We start from the raw sequence: 18,001 nt of genomic DNA, 5'->3' as shown, positions 1-18,001 counted from the left end.
TGGATAAGGAACTAAGTATGGAGGAGCAAAAACGGCGCCTGCAACCGAACCAGCAAATGGAAAGGGATTCCTAACTACAATGGTGCCAGCGGTTGCTGGAGCACTCTCCGGTACTTGAGACGTAACAACATCTTCATCTTGATCGACCTCCATTTTCGGGTCGCCAGGCGCAGCTGCCACGGAGTTTTCCGCTTCGGGGCCATCTTCAGGAGCGGGTTCTCCCTGCGATATCATGGTTTAGACTTTTTTCAAAAAAAAAGGAGAGGGAAAGGAAGAAGAAGAATACATGGAAGACTTACCGATTCACTTTCAGACTGACTAGACGAAGACTCCGCGCTGCTGTTGGAAGAGCTATTTTCATCATCACTAGATTTCAAGCTATTGTCACCCTCTGCCGCGAGGGCCGCCGATCTCTGAGACTGAGCATTGACACCCTCTGCTGCGAGAACCTCCTTTTTATGACTACGTGCAAGCTGGGCAAAGGCGTTCACGCCCTGTTAAGGAATAAGGAAAGATTTTCAATAACGAAAGAACTGTGCAATCCGACTGAGTGGGAAAGAAAAAGAATACACACCCGAACGTTTGAAGAATTGAAAGTCACAAGGGCCGTTGAATCTGATTGAAAAACACTCGCGAGATCTTTCAACCTTCGCTCCTTCTTTTGGGGACTGTCCGTGTCCGTGTTAGGAGATTTCTGTTTGGGCAAGGAAGGACCCCTTAACAATAGATGTCTTGCTAAAGTTGCAGCAGAAGGCTTACTACAAGTATTCTTCACTATTTCATTCACGAATCCATGAATGGCAAGGAACTCGTCCTACCAGAATATGTTTTACTTAGAAGTTGTTGTCGGATTTCGTGCCGAGAGCAAGAAGGGAAGACTTATACCCGGCGCAAGGGCACTAGCATCAAGAGCAGCAGGAAACAATTTTTCTGGAACGACCGACTAACGAGAGAGCAGGACCCCTTGGTCAAATACCATATGTCGAGCCGCCCTGTCAATGTTATAAGAGACTGCCTAACAAGACCCTCGAAAGAAAGACGGTACATAATCAGGCGTGCAACTTCGCATGAACACAACCTCCCCAATGCTCGTGTTCTTTTCAGAAAGCAAAAATGTAATCATAACAGAGGCAAAAGTGTCTACTTGAACTATGGATCCATGCACCGGATCCCATGGACGAAATTTGATTGTGTAGGAGTTGTCAAGGAAGTCAACCAGTTTCAGCCAAATCTTGGGCGCCTGTTCATCCAGGGAAGTATCCTAGAACCACCCCAAGACTCGGGAAGTAAATCCAGCGGTTTGGGAGCGCACTTCTCTAAATGCTTCCATAACCACGCTTGAAAGAAAGCAACATGGACGTATGAGTCCACTTTCATATAGCCGTTTGAAGCACGCATGTCCGCAACCAAATTATCCAAATGTGTGCACAGAGAACCGAGAAACAAGCCGCCAATGGGGAGAACAACACCTTTCACTAATCTGATGGAAAACTTAATGAGACCTTGTCTTATTTCCTTCTTACCAGAGCCGTCGTCAAAAATGTCCCTGGATAACCAAAGAACCTAGAATATCGCGACATGAAGCGTACTATTCTTTTGATCTGGCTCCGACTCATCTGGGAACCATTGAGACACCCACCAGCTGTAAAAACACCTCTAATTTTTCTTCATAACAAAACCTTTTTACTTCGCAACGAGAGTAGCGTGCATTTGTTCTTCATCTTCAGACAAGGTGATATCAAGATTCCCTGTTATGGGAAGGTTCAGCAAGACAGTTACACTTTCCAAAGAGACAGTCATTTCACCCCGCCTGCATATGGCTGTGTGAGTGTCTGGACACCATCGAGAGACGAAAGAAACTAATCTCAGGATATCTTTCCTGATTTGAAGTGCCGCAGAAGCTGTGACAGCGTCAAGGATTTGTGCTTTGATCAAATTTTCTTTTACGCAGTCCTGACTTATCATGAATTGCATCTACTTGTCAAAAGAGCGCAGTGGACTCTAATAGATTCTGAAGTCAATGGAAGAAGCAGGATACTCTTGCCTCTGAAGGCAAAATGTATTACAAAACCTGGTCGAATCAATTGTGTGTCTCCTTTACCCTCTGAACTGGTCAGGAGGACGGGCACGAACTTAGGATGATTTCTCCTAGCTGTGGCGGACGTTGTGAAAAATTCATCATACATGTTTGGCTTAGAGCTGCCAATATTTTTCGAAGCCGCGGCAGGGATTTTCTCAGGTGACATCCTAACGAAACCTTCTTAAGATACTTACGCTTTCAACTACAACAAAAGAGAGGGATATAAAAAAAAATTACTATTGGAAGGAGGGTGCACGAAGATTACTTTATCAGCAATGGAGAATTCATTTCGGTTGCAACCCACTCTATTTTCAACCACAAGTCATAACACACATAACCGAAGAAATGGAAACTAGCGAACCCTACGTAACCACGGCAAGCACATTCCTTGCCAAAACTGTACCTCGCAGCGGAAAGTACGCGCCCGGCCAAAAAAGCACGCTCCACCGCGGAAATTATACACACGGCTACACCAAGAAAAAAAGGAAACCCTAAAAGCTAGGTTTTCATGGGAAAATAATTGGTGGCAGTCACCTTCCCGTACAGGCCTAATATTGCATAATAATTGAAGTGTTTAACATTATTGCAGTATTCACACTAAAATATTTCTACAAGTTCATAGAATATATACCTATGGCTAGGGCTTGCGCCAGTAAAAAAAAAGAGGAAAGAGATTGAAGGAGAAACCCTGGAGTACATACCTGGAATGCTTGCTCGCTTTATTGCTACCACTCTGCCGCTAGCACAAGGACGTGAGAACAAGGGTACAAAATAAAAGGGAGAGCAACCCCTTTTATAGGCATGACACTTTTGGAATTTGAATAAGGAAAGGATTCCTTATTTGAGCCACGAAGGGGAAAAGGCAATTGGGCCCGCAAGAACAAGTCTCACGGTGCCCAATAGTCCGCGCCATGCCTTGCCTCACGGTTCCCAAACAGTCCGCGACATGCCTTGCCTCACGGTGCTCAACAGTCCGCTCCATGCCATGCTGGCACCGTGCTAAGAGTCCGCGCCATGCCAAGCGAGCGCCATACCAAGCCAACATTCTACATCTCAACCGGCAACCGCCCCTACCATTCTCACGGTCTAGCCAGCAACACCACGGGCAGGACATATGCAAGGCCGTCAACGCAAGAATCACGGATTCTCAGAACACTCCCGAAAAAGGTTAGACGGATCTTCCTGATCATCTTTTCATGACTTGCCATTTCGATTTTGTCCTTGCCTGTAACCATCTTATGCTTACCTAGCAACAATGCTTCTGTTTCGAGCTAAGCATGGGACTTAATGTTGATGGTGGTTTTTATCTTAGGGTTAAAATCGTAAAACCTTACATCTGATATGACGTCACTACGACCACTAGCACATTTATTGAATCATTCAACATGCCTACGTAAAAATTACAGGGGTACCTTTTTTTATATACGTTATATTCCACGACAGAACCCTCAATACGGACTGGCAACATATCCGCTCCAAGGCATGCCAACCATGCCAGCCGCACCACAGTGCCAATGGCATGCCATGCCAGACACATCTCCGCGCCAAGGCATGCCAACCATTCATGCCACACCACGGTGCCAATGGCATACCATGCCAGCCACATCTCCGTGTCAAGGCATGCCAACCATGCTAGCCGCGCCACAGTGCCGATGGCATGCCATGCCAGCCACATCTCCGCACCAAGGCATACCAACCATGCCAGTCGCGCCACAGTGCCAATGGAATGCCATGCCAGCCACATCTCCGCGCCAAGACATGCCAGCCACATCTCCGCGCCAAGGCAATCCAACCATACCAGCCGCACCACTGTGCCAAAGGCATGCCATGCCATCCACAACACCGCTCCAAGGAATACCATGTCAGCCACATCTCCACGCCAAGGCATGCCAACCATGCCAGTCGCACCACTGTGCCAAAAGCCATGCGGCCCTACCACCATGTCGCTGGCTGCCAAACGGAGGGTTGCAATAATCAACGGCTACCATTCTATCTGAGATACATATCTCATCCGTACAAGTTCGCCACCTAATGCATGGAAATTTCCGACCCAAGGCCAAACATCACGGTTTATGCCAAAACCCTAATTTTGGCCGCGCCTAAAACATACCAAATCCATGCGGCCCTACCACCATGCCGTTGGCTTTCAAACGAAGGGTTGCAACAATCAACGGCTACCCTTCCATCTGAGATGCAGATCTCAGCCATACAAGTTCGCCACCTAACGCATGGAAACTTCCGGCCCAAGGCCAAACATAACGGTTTATGCCAAAACCATAATTTTGGTCGCTCCTAAAACATGCCAAAGCCATGCAGCCCTACCACCATGCCGCTGGATGCTAAACGAAGGGTTGCAACGATCAACCGTTACCCTTCCATCTGAGATGCAGATCTCATCCGTACAAGTTCGCCACCTAACGCATGGCAACTTCCGGCCCAATTCCAAGCACTAATTTTGGCCGCACCTAAACTATTCCAAAACCCTAGTTTTGGTCGCGCCTAAACAATGCCAAAATACTAGCTCGGTCGCGCCTAAACCATGACACTGGCTGCAAACGAAGGGTTGCAACAACCAACGGCCACCCTTCCTCCTGAGATACGAATCTCAGCCATACAAACTTGCCACCAAACGATTTATGGCAATCTCTTGGCCACGACGCCAAAACCCTAAATTGGTCGTGCCAAGAGCATGCAAGCGCTGCAACCATGCCGTTGGTTGCCAAACGAAGGGTTGCGACAATCAACAGCCACCCTTCCTCCTGAGATACGAATCTCAGTCATACAAACTTGCCACCAAATGATTTATGGCAATCTCTTGGCCACGACGCCAAAACCCTAATTTGGCTGTGCCAAGAGCATGCAAGCGTTGTAACCATGTCGCTGGTTGCCAAACGAAGGGTTGCAACAATCTACTGCTACCCTTCCTCTTGAGATGAAGATCTCATCCATACAAACCTTCCACCAAACAACTCGTGGCAATGTCTTGGCTATGATGCTAACTCTTGGTCACGACACCAACTTGGTTGCGATGCTAACTCTCTGGTCACGGCACCAACCTGGCTACGAGGCCTATTCTTTGGTCACGGCACCAACTTGGCTACAAACGCCAAATCCTTTGGCCACGCCACGCGTAGCAACATGCTACACGTTTTCCACGAAAACACTCGAGACATCAAAACATGTCATAAACTGTGGGATGCTCATCAGGGTATTGGTCTGGCGGTTTACAGCGTGCGGCGTACACTACGCCCGTTACAGGAAAGTGTCATAAGGGTGAGGCGGTTAGTAAATACAAGAAGTAATGGTGAAACGTTTCCTTCATTATGGAAACATCAATTCCAGGCGTTACCCGTTACCATTTTCTTCCATTTACTCAACCGTTTCCACTTTTTAAGAGACCAGGGTACGTTTCGTTGCGACTTGTATAAATAGGTCTCACCTATTTCCTCCAAACATAAGTTTTTTGGTCAGGAGAATACAACACTCAGAAATCAATTGTTAGCTTTCCAATTTTTTAGCTTTCCACTTTCTGATACAAGTCGTCAAACAACTACTCTTCCCCAAACAACTATTCTGGTCTCAACACTCTCTTCGCTTCCCTCCCTAGACCAACCCTTCTCCTTCACTTTGTGCCGAAACAAGTCTGGAACGGCCATTTCTTTGTTTAAGCCATATTTGTACAGATTGATCTCTCGAATCAAAGTACTCCCCTGCAGTACATTTTTTAGGGTTTAGACTCGTTTCTCACCCACACACACGAAATTACCGAAATCAGCAGAAACCGTTTTCACCCTCAAACACCATCTTAAAGATTTAATTTATTGTTATGACCCTGATATTATTTTTATATCAGAAACCAAATTAGCTGATGATAAAATGAGGAAACTTATTAAACCTTTTAAGTATCCTAACAATAAACTCATATCTTCTATTGGTCGTGCTGGAGGCATAATACTTCTTTGGAAAGATGGCTTCCATTTTAAAATTATAAACGCAAAGTCTTGGATTATATATTGTCAAGTGCAGGATGATCCATCGAAGCCTGAATTCTTACTTACGTGCATGTATGGTTCTTCGTACACAAACAACAAGGATATACAATGGAATTATATCAAGAGTTTAAGTGAAACTGTCCAACAACCTTGGGTAATCATTGGGGATTTAAATCTAGTTTTCAAAGATGAATACAAAATACATACTTCTAATACTCTCATTAGGAGCTCAAAATAATTCTTCAACAGTTACTATTTCTTCACGAGACCCATTTTATGTCAACTTAATATATGAAGCGGGTTTAGAGGATCTTGGATACACAGGTAGATCCTTTACTTGGTCAAGCAGTGTTCATGGTACGGGAGTCAGGAGATCGAAGATTGACAGAGCCTTAATTAATGGGGAATGGATCATTCATTATCCAGAGGAAAAGCTTATTCATCTTCCACAGTTAGGGTCAGATCACTGTCCAATCATGTTGGATTCTTCATCTTCTAATGGTGATAATAAAAGAAATTGGAAGTATTTCCAATGTTATGAGAAGGATAACACTCTAAAGAATGAAGTTGTTGCTGCTTGGGGACACCCAGTTAATGGGTCTCATGCTTTCAAATTTTCTAAAAAACTCATTACTACAAGAAAGTATGTTTCAAAATGGAATTGAGAGAAGTTCTGTAACATCCATAGCAACATTACCTTACTGCACCAACAATTGGAGGCAGTTCAAGCAAGTAATCCAAACCAGAATACCAATTTTCAAGTTCAAGAAGTAGAAAATCAGATAGAGCATTGGCATAAAATTCAAAGCGAGTTTTGGGGAAAAAAGGCTAGAGATGAATATTTTCTTGAAATGGATAGAAACACTAAATATCATCATGCGAATGCTAATAGAAGACGTTCAAGAAACAACATTGCAGCGCTAAAAGATGACAATGGAAACTGGTGCACTACTAGGAATGATCTTGAAGAACTCCTTGTTAACCGTTACAGTAAGCTCCATACCACCACCACTCCAGAAAAGAATAAGAACATTCTACAGTGTATTCCCAAAGTAATCACAGCAGAAAGAAACATTGAACTGACGCGAGTTCCAGATGATGCAGAAATCCTTAAAGCTCTCAAGGATATGAAACCAGGTCCAGATGTATTCCCACCCGGATTTTTTAAATATCATTGGGATATTGTTGGTCAGGATTTGATTGATATGGTGAAGCAGTTCTTTTGAACTAGGTACATCCTTAAAAGTTTAAATGCCACAAATGTTACTCTTATACCAAAAACAAAAAACAAGCAGTTCCCAGCTAACCTTCGTCCTATAGCACGATGCAATACCTCTAATAAACTCATCTCCAATATTTTATCTAGAAGAATGAAGAATGTCATGAAGAAAGTTATCTCTCCTCTACAAGCAACATATGTTCCGGGGAGCCAAATATATGATAATATTCATCTTGTACAAGAAATTGTTCACACTATGAACAATAAAAAAGAGACATCAAAACATTTGGCATTGAAGCTTGACATGTCAAAAGCATTCGATAGGATAGAATGGTCATTTTTTATGGATATTATTTCACGGACGGGGTTTAGCCAAGAGTGGTTTAATCTAATAATGCAATGCATTAGCACCACTCAAATATTCATTCTTCTCAATGGAAATCCTTGTCGTGCTTATAAGCCAACTCGAGGAGTTAGACAAGGCGATCCGTTATCACCATATTTGTTCATCATTGTCATGGAAGCTTTCTCTCGACAATCAATTCATGCAGAGCAGAATAACAAAATACGAGGTATAAAAATCGCGGCTGGTGCTCCCTCTATCTCCCACTTATCTTTGCGGACGACTGCCTGCTGTTTATAAATGCTGACATGCATAATGTAAACAATCTGCTTGACATGATTAAAGAATTTGGTGAAGCTTCTGGTCAATCAGTAAACTTTAACAAATCAAGTGTCTACTACAGCGTGCATTGTCCACAGAGATTCTGCAGATTGCTTACAAGAAGGTTGAAGATCCCAAAAATGAAATATAACGAAAGGTATTTAGGTCTGCCATTGCTTATTGGTAAGAAAAAGATTGATTGCTTCGCAGGATTGGTTGATAGAGTAAAGGGAAGACTATCAAAGTGGAACGGGGATTCTATGTTTCAGACTTGCAAATCCTTAATCATAAGGACCGTGACCAACACTATACCATCATATACTATGAGCTGCCTTCAAATGCCATGTGATACAATCAAACATACTGATACATTGCAAAGGGATTTCTGGTGGGGCTTTACCGAAAAAAGAGGTACTTATATCACTTTTTGGAAAAAAAGTAATTTTGCACAAGAATCTTGGAGGACAAGGATTTAAAGATTTGAAGACTCTTAATCAAGCTCTCCTGGTTCGTGCAGCATGGAGAATGTGTAGTAATCCATATGAGGAGTGGGTTAAAGCCATCCAAGCAAAATATTTTCCTTTTACCAGCATGATTCATGCAAGTTCTAAAACAAGCTGCTCATGGGATTGGAAGGGAGTACAAAAACAAATTTCATTTATTAAAGCTGACAGTAGATGGAGATTTGGCAAAGGTGATAAAATCAAGATATGGCTTGATGTATGGGTAACATGCATGAATGAACCACCAACTCCACAACAAGGGGTGACAAACAGTGAAGATTATATTTGGGTTCATGAGTTATTAGTTCAAGATGGAAAACATATGGAATGTATCACTTGTACACCAGCTATTTGAGCCAGATATTGCAAGTCTAATTTTGCATATGAGAATTTCTACGGCTGCTGAAGAAAAGCTCGTCTGGACACTTACAAAGAATGGAGGTTTTACTTTGAAATCCGCATATAATAAACTTCTAGATCATGCATATACATCAGTCTACAATGTCCATTTTGAAACCAGCATGATGAAGATGTAATACATGTTTTATTCACATGTCCTTTTTCTAGAGTTGTTTGGATGGTCATTCCAGACGGCACATGTATTCCTTCAGAAAGTGACAGAAACATAACAGATATCTTTGAATACTGGATGCAACTTAGTCGACAACACAGTATATCAACAGGATGGTTAAATACTGCCATGAGTGTTTCATGGTCTATCTGGAATGAAAGATGCGAGGTTAAGTTTCAACAGAAGCAGGCCATCCCTCAGTCAGTTGCTAGAAAAGCTACCAACTTTGCAGCTTACATAGAAAAGCTGAATGAAAAGCATGAACATAGACCAGTTGATGAATATCATACAATATCCTCTCCACATTGGAAACCACCTGCATCACCATTTTATGTCATAAACTGTGACGCTTCTTATGATGTAATTTCTGGCCTAACAGGCATTGCTCTTGTCTTGTGTGATTTTGCAGGAAACTGGTGGGGATGCTCTACAAAATGCTATGCAGGAGTAAGGAGTTCCTAGCAAACAGAATGTCTGGCGTTTCTTCAAGATGTTAAATGAAGTAGTGAGATGTAGCATACACATATAGTACTGGAAACACACATGAAAGGGATTGAAAGCTTCATCAATAGCTCTGCACCAGTGATAGCCTGGGAAAACGAGGATAATTTGCTTGATGCCATTGATTGTCTTAAAACTATCCCGCAATGGGAGTGTCATTTTGTTCCTAGGAATTGTAATAAACCTGCTGATAAGTTAGCTAAATACAACAGGAAAAATGGAGTCACTAGGGTATGGTTTGATAAACCCCTAAGTAATATTGAGAGTCTTTTGTTAACAGACAATACAAGAGTTTCAAATTAATAATAATTCACATCTTTGGCAGCGAAAAAAAAAAGAAAAAAAGAAATGACGTACAAAATGTGAGTTGATATGAAAATAAAAATTTATGTGATTCCTTTCTCTTCGATAATTATGTTAATTTTTTTTTGGTAAAAGATAATCCAAGTTTGTTGCCTTTTGTTCCTTACTTCCCCGCCGATCAGGTCTAAAGAACGATCTGACAGACCATTGCCAGTGTCAAAAACTTATGCAACTACACTAATTTGGCACGGCGATAGTTCATTGAGGTGAAAAGGTTGCAACTATCACCCCCTAATTTTGTTAAAATAGGAGTACTTCTTATAAACGTGCTCTAGCTTTGTTTTGACCAGTACGTCCCAAATACTCCAAATAAGTCACGGGAACAGAAAATTAACTAGCTTTATCTTTTCTTAGCCTGGCGGCATCTTTTATGTTTCTAACTTTTATTCATTTAGTTGTTATTTTGATTTGAAAGAGTGGAAAATGTGGCATGGTGACGGATCTGCCAAATTTAGGGTAATGGATCCGACCACTTTTACCTTTTCCCAAATTTGACTAGGCGGACTTTAACATTGAACTTGTCGGCAGGCTATAAACCCTGCCAAGTTAGATCAAGCACTACGAATGATGTTTTTCTCTACGAGTAGTATGCTGGACAGTTCTTACCGGCACATCATGTAGCCTTTTAAGCCATGGTTGTTGGCCATAGCTTTGTTTGCGGAAACTACAGATATCCAGTTTTCGTTCAAATAACTTTTGGTTTTGGGGACACCGTTGGTTTTTATATTTCTGATGACTCTTTTGAGTTTTGATGGCGGGGTCAAAAGTTTTTGTATCTTGGCCATCCATAGATAGCCGAGGGCCAAAATGGTTGCTTTCAAACTCTTGTCTAACTAAGCCAATGTGCACCATATTGGTCATAAAGTTTACAAATACAACTATATATGCTTGGATTTATTTTATTTTTTTAGCTGGCTGCGCCCACCATGCTAGATGCCTTGACTATGTAGAAGATGAAGACCACAAGTTTCTTCTGTACCCACTAACCATTCTTTTCCCTTGCTGTCATTCTTATATTTGGATCGATCATTATTGACTAAAATCATCGATCTTGTGGAACAGTTTAGGGAGATGCCAACAATGTCTAGTGCTGCTGTTGAAGTGATCTCGAAGGAAACCATTAAACCCACCACTCCAACCCCATTTCAACTCAGAAACTTCAATCTGTCACTTCTCGATCAATATTTTCCTCCAGTTTATGTTCCAATCATACTTTTCTATCCCGCCGTTGCTAACAGTACTGGGAGTAAGCACCATGATGATCTTGCCTTGCTTAAGAGGTCTCTTTCTGAGACGCTAGTTCACTTTTATCCAATGGCTGGCAGGACGGAAGACAACATGGTTGTCGACTGTAATGACGAAGGGATTGACTTTGTCGAAGTAAAAATCAAAGGTAACATGTGTGAGTTCATGATAAAACCAGATGTAACCTTAAATCTACTCGTTCCATCTGAAGTCGTTTCCACGAAATTTGTTAAGGGTGCACAGGTGATTGTTCAAGTGAACATGTTTGATTGCGGGGGAACCGCCATTTGTTTGTGTATATCACACAAGATCGCAGATTTCTGCACCATGAGTACATTCATTCGTAATTGGGCAGGCACCACAAACACCGCTCGTTATGGGGGCGCAACCACAAATCAGAATTTGCTTCCTTCTTTCGAGTCCGCGTCTCTCTTCCCACCTAGTGAACAGTTGGTATCTCAAGTGGGGGTGCCACCCAGTTCCGCTTCATATCCCACAGAGGTTAGCACGGGATATAAAGTTGTCAGCAAAAGATTTGTGTTCGATGCGGAAAAGATAACATCTGTACGTGAAAAGCTCCAAGTATTGATGCATGATAAATACAAATGCCGCAGGCCAACAAAGGTTGAGGCTGTTACAGCCTTGATATGGAAGGCAGCCATAATATCCACTTCGGCTGGTTCTTTGTCAGCGGTACACCATGCCGTGAATTATAGAAAAAGAACGAACCCACCGTTACTTGATGTCTCATTTGGGAATCTCTGTGGGCTCGCAACAGTGGTATTACCAGCAACAACGGAGACAAGAAATACGGCCAACAAGACAAGTACTAGTAGTGAGATTGAGGTGCAAGAGGTACTCGATGATCAGTTCATTGAACTTGTAGCTCAGTTGAGAGGAGAAATAAATAAGGTAAAGGGTGATAATCGTTGCATGGAGAAAATGTTTCTAGATTGTGTTAGTGCTTATGATGATTTCCTAGCAAAAAATAGTGACGTTGAAGTTAAAACTTTACCCTTGTTGATGACAAGCTGGTGCAAGTTCGGATTATATGATGCTGATTTTGGTTGGGGAAAGCCAATTTGGGTAACTACTAACCCATTTATTGAGCCAAGTAAGAACATAATTTTCATGAATGATACGAAATGTGGTGAAGGAATAGAAGTGTGGGCGAACTTTCTTGAGGATCATATGGCTAATTTCGAACTTCACCTAAGTGAGATCCTCGAATTGTTTTGATTTTGCATCATCTATTTTGTGTTCCATGATCATCTTAATTTCTACATTTCGGTCATTGGTTTTGTAAAAAAATGAAATACTAAGAGCATCCAGCATGACAAAGTGCATTATTATTAACCATCTTAAAATGGTAGATATCATAACAACCCAAAATCCAAAATGACAATACTGTGTGTGTCAACCACTTTGAAATACTTCAATCCAACATTTTCATTTGTTAGGCACCTGAGAGCATTAACGGTAGTGTACAAATACGGTTGATAAACCCTAAGCAAACTACCGCGTGATCCCTATATTTGTGTTGGGCTATTTGAAGCCCAACATGCAACAGTAAATGATAGTTTAGCTAAACATCCAACTAAGAAGCATGGCAGGGAAGTACCTTCGGCTCTTTGCAGGCTAAGCTCACTTCTTTAGAAGCAGAAATTGAAGTTATTGACAGTATGGAAGAATTTGCACTTCTCACCGACGATGACATTGTGGCAAGGGAAACTGCAAAGACCAAGCAAGCTGAAATCTCACTTTCTCAGGCAAGAAGCTTAGCTCAACGAACTAAAGAAAGATGGGCAAAAGACGGTGAGAAAAACTCTAAATATTTCCATCATACTGCTTCTTTTAAGTATAAACTGAATAATATCAATTGCTTGAAAATAGAGAATGCTACGTGCTTTGATAAGAAGAAAATAGCAGATGAAACTATTTCTTTTTATGATTCCTAATTTAAAGAGCAGTTTCCAATTAGGCCTTCATTTGAGAATCTGGAAGTCCCTAAAATTTCTATGATGGATAGTATAGCGCTTGAGAGACCTTTTCATGAAGACGAAGTGAAAAATGTGGTGTTTCAATTTGGTACTTATAAATCTCCTAGGCCAGATGGCTTCACTATGGAGTTTTTCAAGTGTGGTTGAGATGTTGTTAAAAGTGACTTGATGAAGGTTCTAAAGGAATTTGAAAATACTATCTCTTTGGATTGGAGACTTAACTGCACAAATCTCACTTTGATTCTGGAGTGTAATAGGGCATTAACTCTTAATACTTTCAGACCCATAAGCCTTATTGGTTGTTGTTATAAAATCATATCGAAATTTCTTACTAAGAGAATGAAGATAGTAATGCCATCTATTATTTATAATTTTCAAGGCGCGTTTGTTCATGGTAGGCAAATAAACGATAATATTCTTATTGCTGCCGAACTTATTGATTTTAGAAAAAGAGATAACAAGAATGGTATTGAGTGTAAGGTAGATTTCGAAAATGCTTTTGATAATGTCTACTGGAATTGCAGATGTCACTGTAGTACAGTGGTAAAGTCGTTGGGTGATGATACCAGCGACCTGAGTTCGAAACTCGTCAGCATCGGGGTGGGGGATTTTTCTTTTTCTTTTCCTAGCTACCTGGGCTTGTAGGTAGTATACCTCTTTGAGGTTTAAACTTTAATATAACCTTCAATTTTAAAAAAAAAAAATGTCTACTGGAATTGCATTGACATTACTCTAGAAAGATTTGAGTTTGGAAATATCTTGAAAAGTAGGATAAAATAGTGCGTTTCAAATGCAAGATTTTCAATTTTGTTAAAGACAAAAGCTACTAAACATTTTAGAAATCAAAAAGAAATTAGACAAGGTGACCCGTTGTCGTCATTTTTATTTATTTTAGTGGCTGAAATCTTATCTATTATGCTCAAGAAAGCAGCTGCTTCCAAGATGATTGCTGATTTTCAAGTTGCTCATGATGAAAGTATTGTTAGTCATCTTCAATTTGTTGACGACTTGGTGGTTTTTCTTGATAACTCCGAGGTACAGGTAACTAACTTGAAGCTTATTCTTTTCTCCTTTGAAACTATTTCTGGCCTCAAAGTTAATTTCATAAAAAGTGCAATTGTGGGAACTGGAGATTCGCATAATGTTGTGAGATGTGCTTCTATTTTGGTTGTGATGTTACCAATTTTCCAATAAATTATCTTGGTATACCTTTGGGGAGCAAATCCAAATGTAAGGCTATTTGGGTTAGTGTTGTTCAAAGGTTTCATCAGAAACTTGCTTGTTGAAAAAGATCTTTCCTTTCAAAAGGTGGCAGGTTGATTATGCTACAGAGTGTTTTGTCCAGTCTTCCTATATATTTACTTATTATGTTTCAGATTCTTATCTCGCTTGTTAAGGAGTTGGAAAAAATAATGAGGAATTTTCTTTGAGGGTCTACTAGTGCTACTAAGAAGAGAGGTTGGGTGGCTTGGTCAAAAGTTACTCTTTCAAAGAAAAGAGAAGGTGTGGGAATCAGAAAATTAAAGCCTGTGAATTCATCTGTACACTCAAAATGGATTTGGAGGTATGGTTCGGAAAAGGTTGTTTTATGGAGACGAATTATTCATCAAAAGTGTGAAGGTAATATAAATTCTTTGTTCCCTAATCCTTCTAAAAAACCAGTTACTTCTAGTTTATGGGTTAGCATTTTAAACTCTAGAGAGTTGGTAATGAACTTCTCAAATTTGAAACTCAAGGATGGTGCTAATATTCTTTTTTGGCAAGATTCTGGGGTTGGTAATGCTCCTTTTCATCAGTTATTTCCCTATTTATTCAAAATCTATAGATCTAAGAATGTTAGAGTATCTGAATTGGCTTCTAATTCAGATGGGTGGAATCTTAATTTTTCTAGAAATCTTAGAGAATCTGAACTTGGCATCTTAATTCAGTTTCTCCAATTAATTGGTTCTCCTAGTAATCGCTTATCTGAAGGCACGAATGGAAGGGTTTGGCTCAATGGTAAGAATTTTATGGTGGCTGCATCTTATGACACTTTTGATAATGATGGATTCATTGTATTTCCTCTTAAACAAGTAGGAATGCTCACGTTCCCTTGAAGGCGTCTTTTTTTGGTATGGACGTTGTGCTAAAAAGGCGCGCCCACAAGAGATTTTCTATATAGAGTTGGGAAGGTGCAATCTCATTTTTGTCTTTTTTGTGGTTCCGAGCAAGAAACAAACTCTCATTTATTTCTTCATTGCAAGTTTACTAGTAAAGTTTGGGATTACTTCTTTGACAGCTTTGGGTTATATTGGATTTTCCAGAATCTATTAAAGATTTAATCTGGAATCGGAAGGTTACGAATGCAAAGACAAGAAAAATAAGTTTTTGCTTGTTTTACCCTTTGCAGTTTGGTGGATAATTTATCAAGAACGTAATAATAGGTGCTTTGCGAATAAACGTAGGAGCAGTAAGCAACTTATTAGTGTATTATGTTTAATTGGTTGATTCATACCAAGACTTTTGATGGGTTCCCTCTTTTAACGTTAATTTATAATTGGAAAGCTTTTATAAGCTGTCCTTGACAGTCCTTTGTGGTGTGCTCTATTTATGGAGCTTTCGTACTTTTGTCACCTTGACTGACCCTTTTTCCTAATATATCTTTGTCCTTTTTAGTAAAAAAAAAACAAAACATCCAACTAAGAATAACCTCTAATAATCGACTAATTTGAAGAACTAACTAGCTTTTAAATGTAATCTTAATAATAGTTTAGCTAAACATCCAACTAAGAATAACCTCTTTATTGAAAAATTTCCCGTCTAGAATCCATCATGGACAGGACAATAACTAGATTCACAAACCACCAGGATATTCTCAATATACTCTTGTGAAATGTGTTATAGCTAAAAAGGTTTGTTCTCTGGTGGATTCTTCCCCTGGTTTTGTAGCTTCAAGAATGAACTATCATTCTTGTATGTGTATAATGTTTAACATTAGTACTGTCCACTTGCAAGTGGGAAACAATATGAAATAATATCGGTTTCATAAACTGGTACATAGGGGACGATGGGAGGTTAGAAGTGCTATAATATTTGGCAATATGTGGGCTTTTGGACTTGTTCTTATATATGTTCTTAAAGTTGTGAACCGTATAGCGGACTCTTTAGCTGAGTTTGCAAGATTTAGTAGGAAATTTCGGTTGGTTTAGTGGATGGCTTAATTGAGTCCAATTATAAATCTAACAGGATTTGTGATTTTTTTTTATATAGAAAAAACTTAGGCATATAAGGCACTAAGACTCGAACAACATAGAGTTAGTGTTGGCATTGGTAGCAGAAGCGCAACTTAACCTGCCAGCATTGTTTTTACAGAAAAGAGCTAATTTGAAAGCATCCATATTTTGAGTTCTATGGATGATGCTAAGATTCAATAGAACAAAAGATATTGGGTGAATACCCATATTTATACTACTGTCTTCTTCTTCATCATGAGAGTTTCTTCTTTCGTGATAGTTAATTTGAAATCTTCATGTAACCGCTTCATGATATAGTTACTTGAAACGAACTAGAACCTCCATTTCCTCAGCAGATATGGTAACGTTTGTGTGCTGCAATTCTTTGGCCCATTGGAAATCTAGGTTCGCCCCTTCTGTTGCTCCCTTTGCTCCATAGTATCCTGGATGTCCTCTGGTTCCAGAGATGTTTCCTGCAAAATCTGTCATTATCATGGCAGTGTAGTATAATAAGGTTTCAGGATCCTGTAAGGTGCATATGTTGATATTATTTCCAAACTCTGTTGTAGTATCCAGAGTGTAGGGATTAATATTTTGTTGAGATGTATCAGTTTCCTCAGGCAAGAGAGGAAAGTTTTTCATAATATTCCCTTGCGTATGATATATTTTATTATGATTGCACAAGTGATGCTTAATGCGGAGAGAAGTAACTCCCACATTTGGCTGGATTTTTTGGAAAATGAGATCACATCTAGCTTTCCGGATATATCAACATGTAGTGGCATAGATGTTGCAGTTAGGACTAGTGATTCCAGGTTGAAACCAGGAATTCAACTAGTCAATGAAAATGATGTTGTTGTCAAAATGGGTATTAATTGAGCCTAAAACCTCCTTCCAAACCAGTATAGCAGTTGGGCAATTCAAGAACATGTACGACATGGTTTCTGCTTCTCCACTATTGCAAACATTGCATGAAGGGTTGGTGTAATGACGAATGCTAGCTGTTTTGGCATTGGTGGGTAATATTCCATGAGCACATTTCCAAAGAAAAATTTTGATAACTGGTGCCACTTCCATGTTCCAAATAGATGCCCAGTTCCCTGTAGTAGTGTCATTTCTGTAGAGGTTTTCAATTTTTTCCTTGTACAAATCCTTGACAGAGAAGACCCCTTTATCATTGAGATCCCATATTATTCTATCTTCTTCATTTGGGTGTGTCTGCAGGTTGATAATCACTGCAGCCTTGTCATTGCTAAAATAGGTACGGATGAGTGTTGTATCCCAATTTCCATCTGGAAGAAGTAAAGATTCTAACATTTCAATATTTTGTGGGCAATTATGTGGTTTTGCATGTTTCAGATGGGTGTTTGGAATCCAAATGTCTTCCCATATCTTTATCTTTTTCCCATTGCCTATTCTCCAATAGCAGTGATGATGTATGTTGTTGATGCCTTCTAGAATTCCTTTCCATACCCAAGAATCTCCATCCTTAGATTTTATATCCATATTTGGAACATTCCTGCCTAAGAGATATTTGGCATCCATGAGCTTATACCATAAGGATTCTTGGTCCTGCTCAAGCCTCCAACCAATTTTTGTTATCATAGAACTGTTGAAAAGTTCCATATTCATGAATCCTAAACCCCCCCCC

At 40.2% G+C, this 18,001-nt stretch overlaps 2 protein-coding genes across 2 annotated transcripts; both read left to right on the top strand.

Annotated features, from left to right (window-relative positions):
* The first annotated feature begins 7,442 nt into the window (after positions 1 to 7,442).
* On the top strand, positions 7,443 to 9,480 carry LOC113305295. The gene is made up of 5 exons (XM_026554365.1): positions 7,443 to 7,863; positions 7,980 to 8,138; positions 8,335 to 8,787; positions 9,049 to 9,389; positions 9,439 to 9,480. The coding sequence occupies exons 1-5, from the start codon at positions 7,443 to 7,445 to the stop codon at positions 9,478 to 9,480; spliced, it is 1,416 nt and encodes a 471-aa protein (XP_026410150.1).
* Positions 9,481 to 10,788: 1,308 nt separating this feature from the next.
* LOC113303870 (salutaridinol 7-O-acetyltransferase-like) lies at positions 10,789 to 13,162 on the top strand. The gene has a single exon (XM_026552953.1). It carries the CDS (start codon positions 10,965 to 10,967, stop codon positions 12,375 to 12,377), a length of 1,413 nt encoding a protein of 470 aa, XP_026408738.1. The 5' UTR covers positions 10,789 to 10,964; the 3' UTR covers positions 12,378 to 13,162.
* The last annotated feature ends 4,839 nt before the right edge of the window (positions 13,163 to 18,001 follow it).

This window comes from Papaver somniferum, chromosome 8 (assembly GCF_003573695.1).
Source record: "Papaver somniferum cultivar HN1 chromosome 8, ASM357369v1, whole genome shotgun sequence".
Lineage (NCBI taxonomy): Eukaryota > Viridiplantae > Streptophyta > Magnoliopsida > Ranunculales > Papaveraceae > Papaver > Papaver somniferum.
This window is presented reverse-complemented; position numbering and strand designations above follow the sequence as displayed.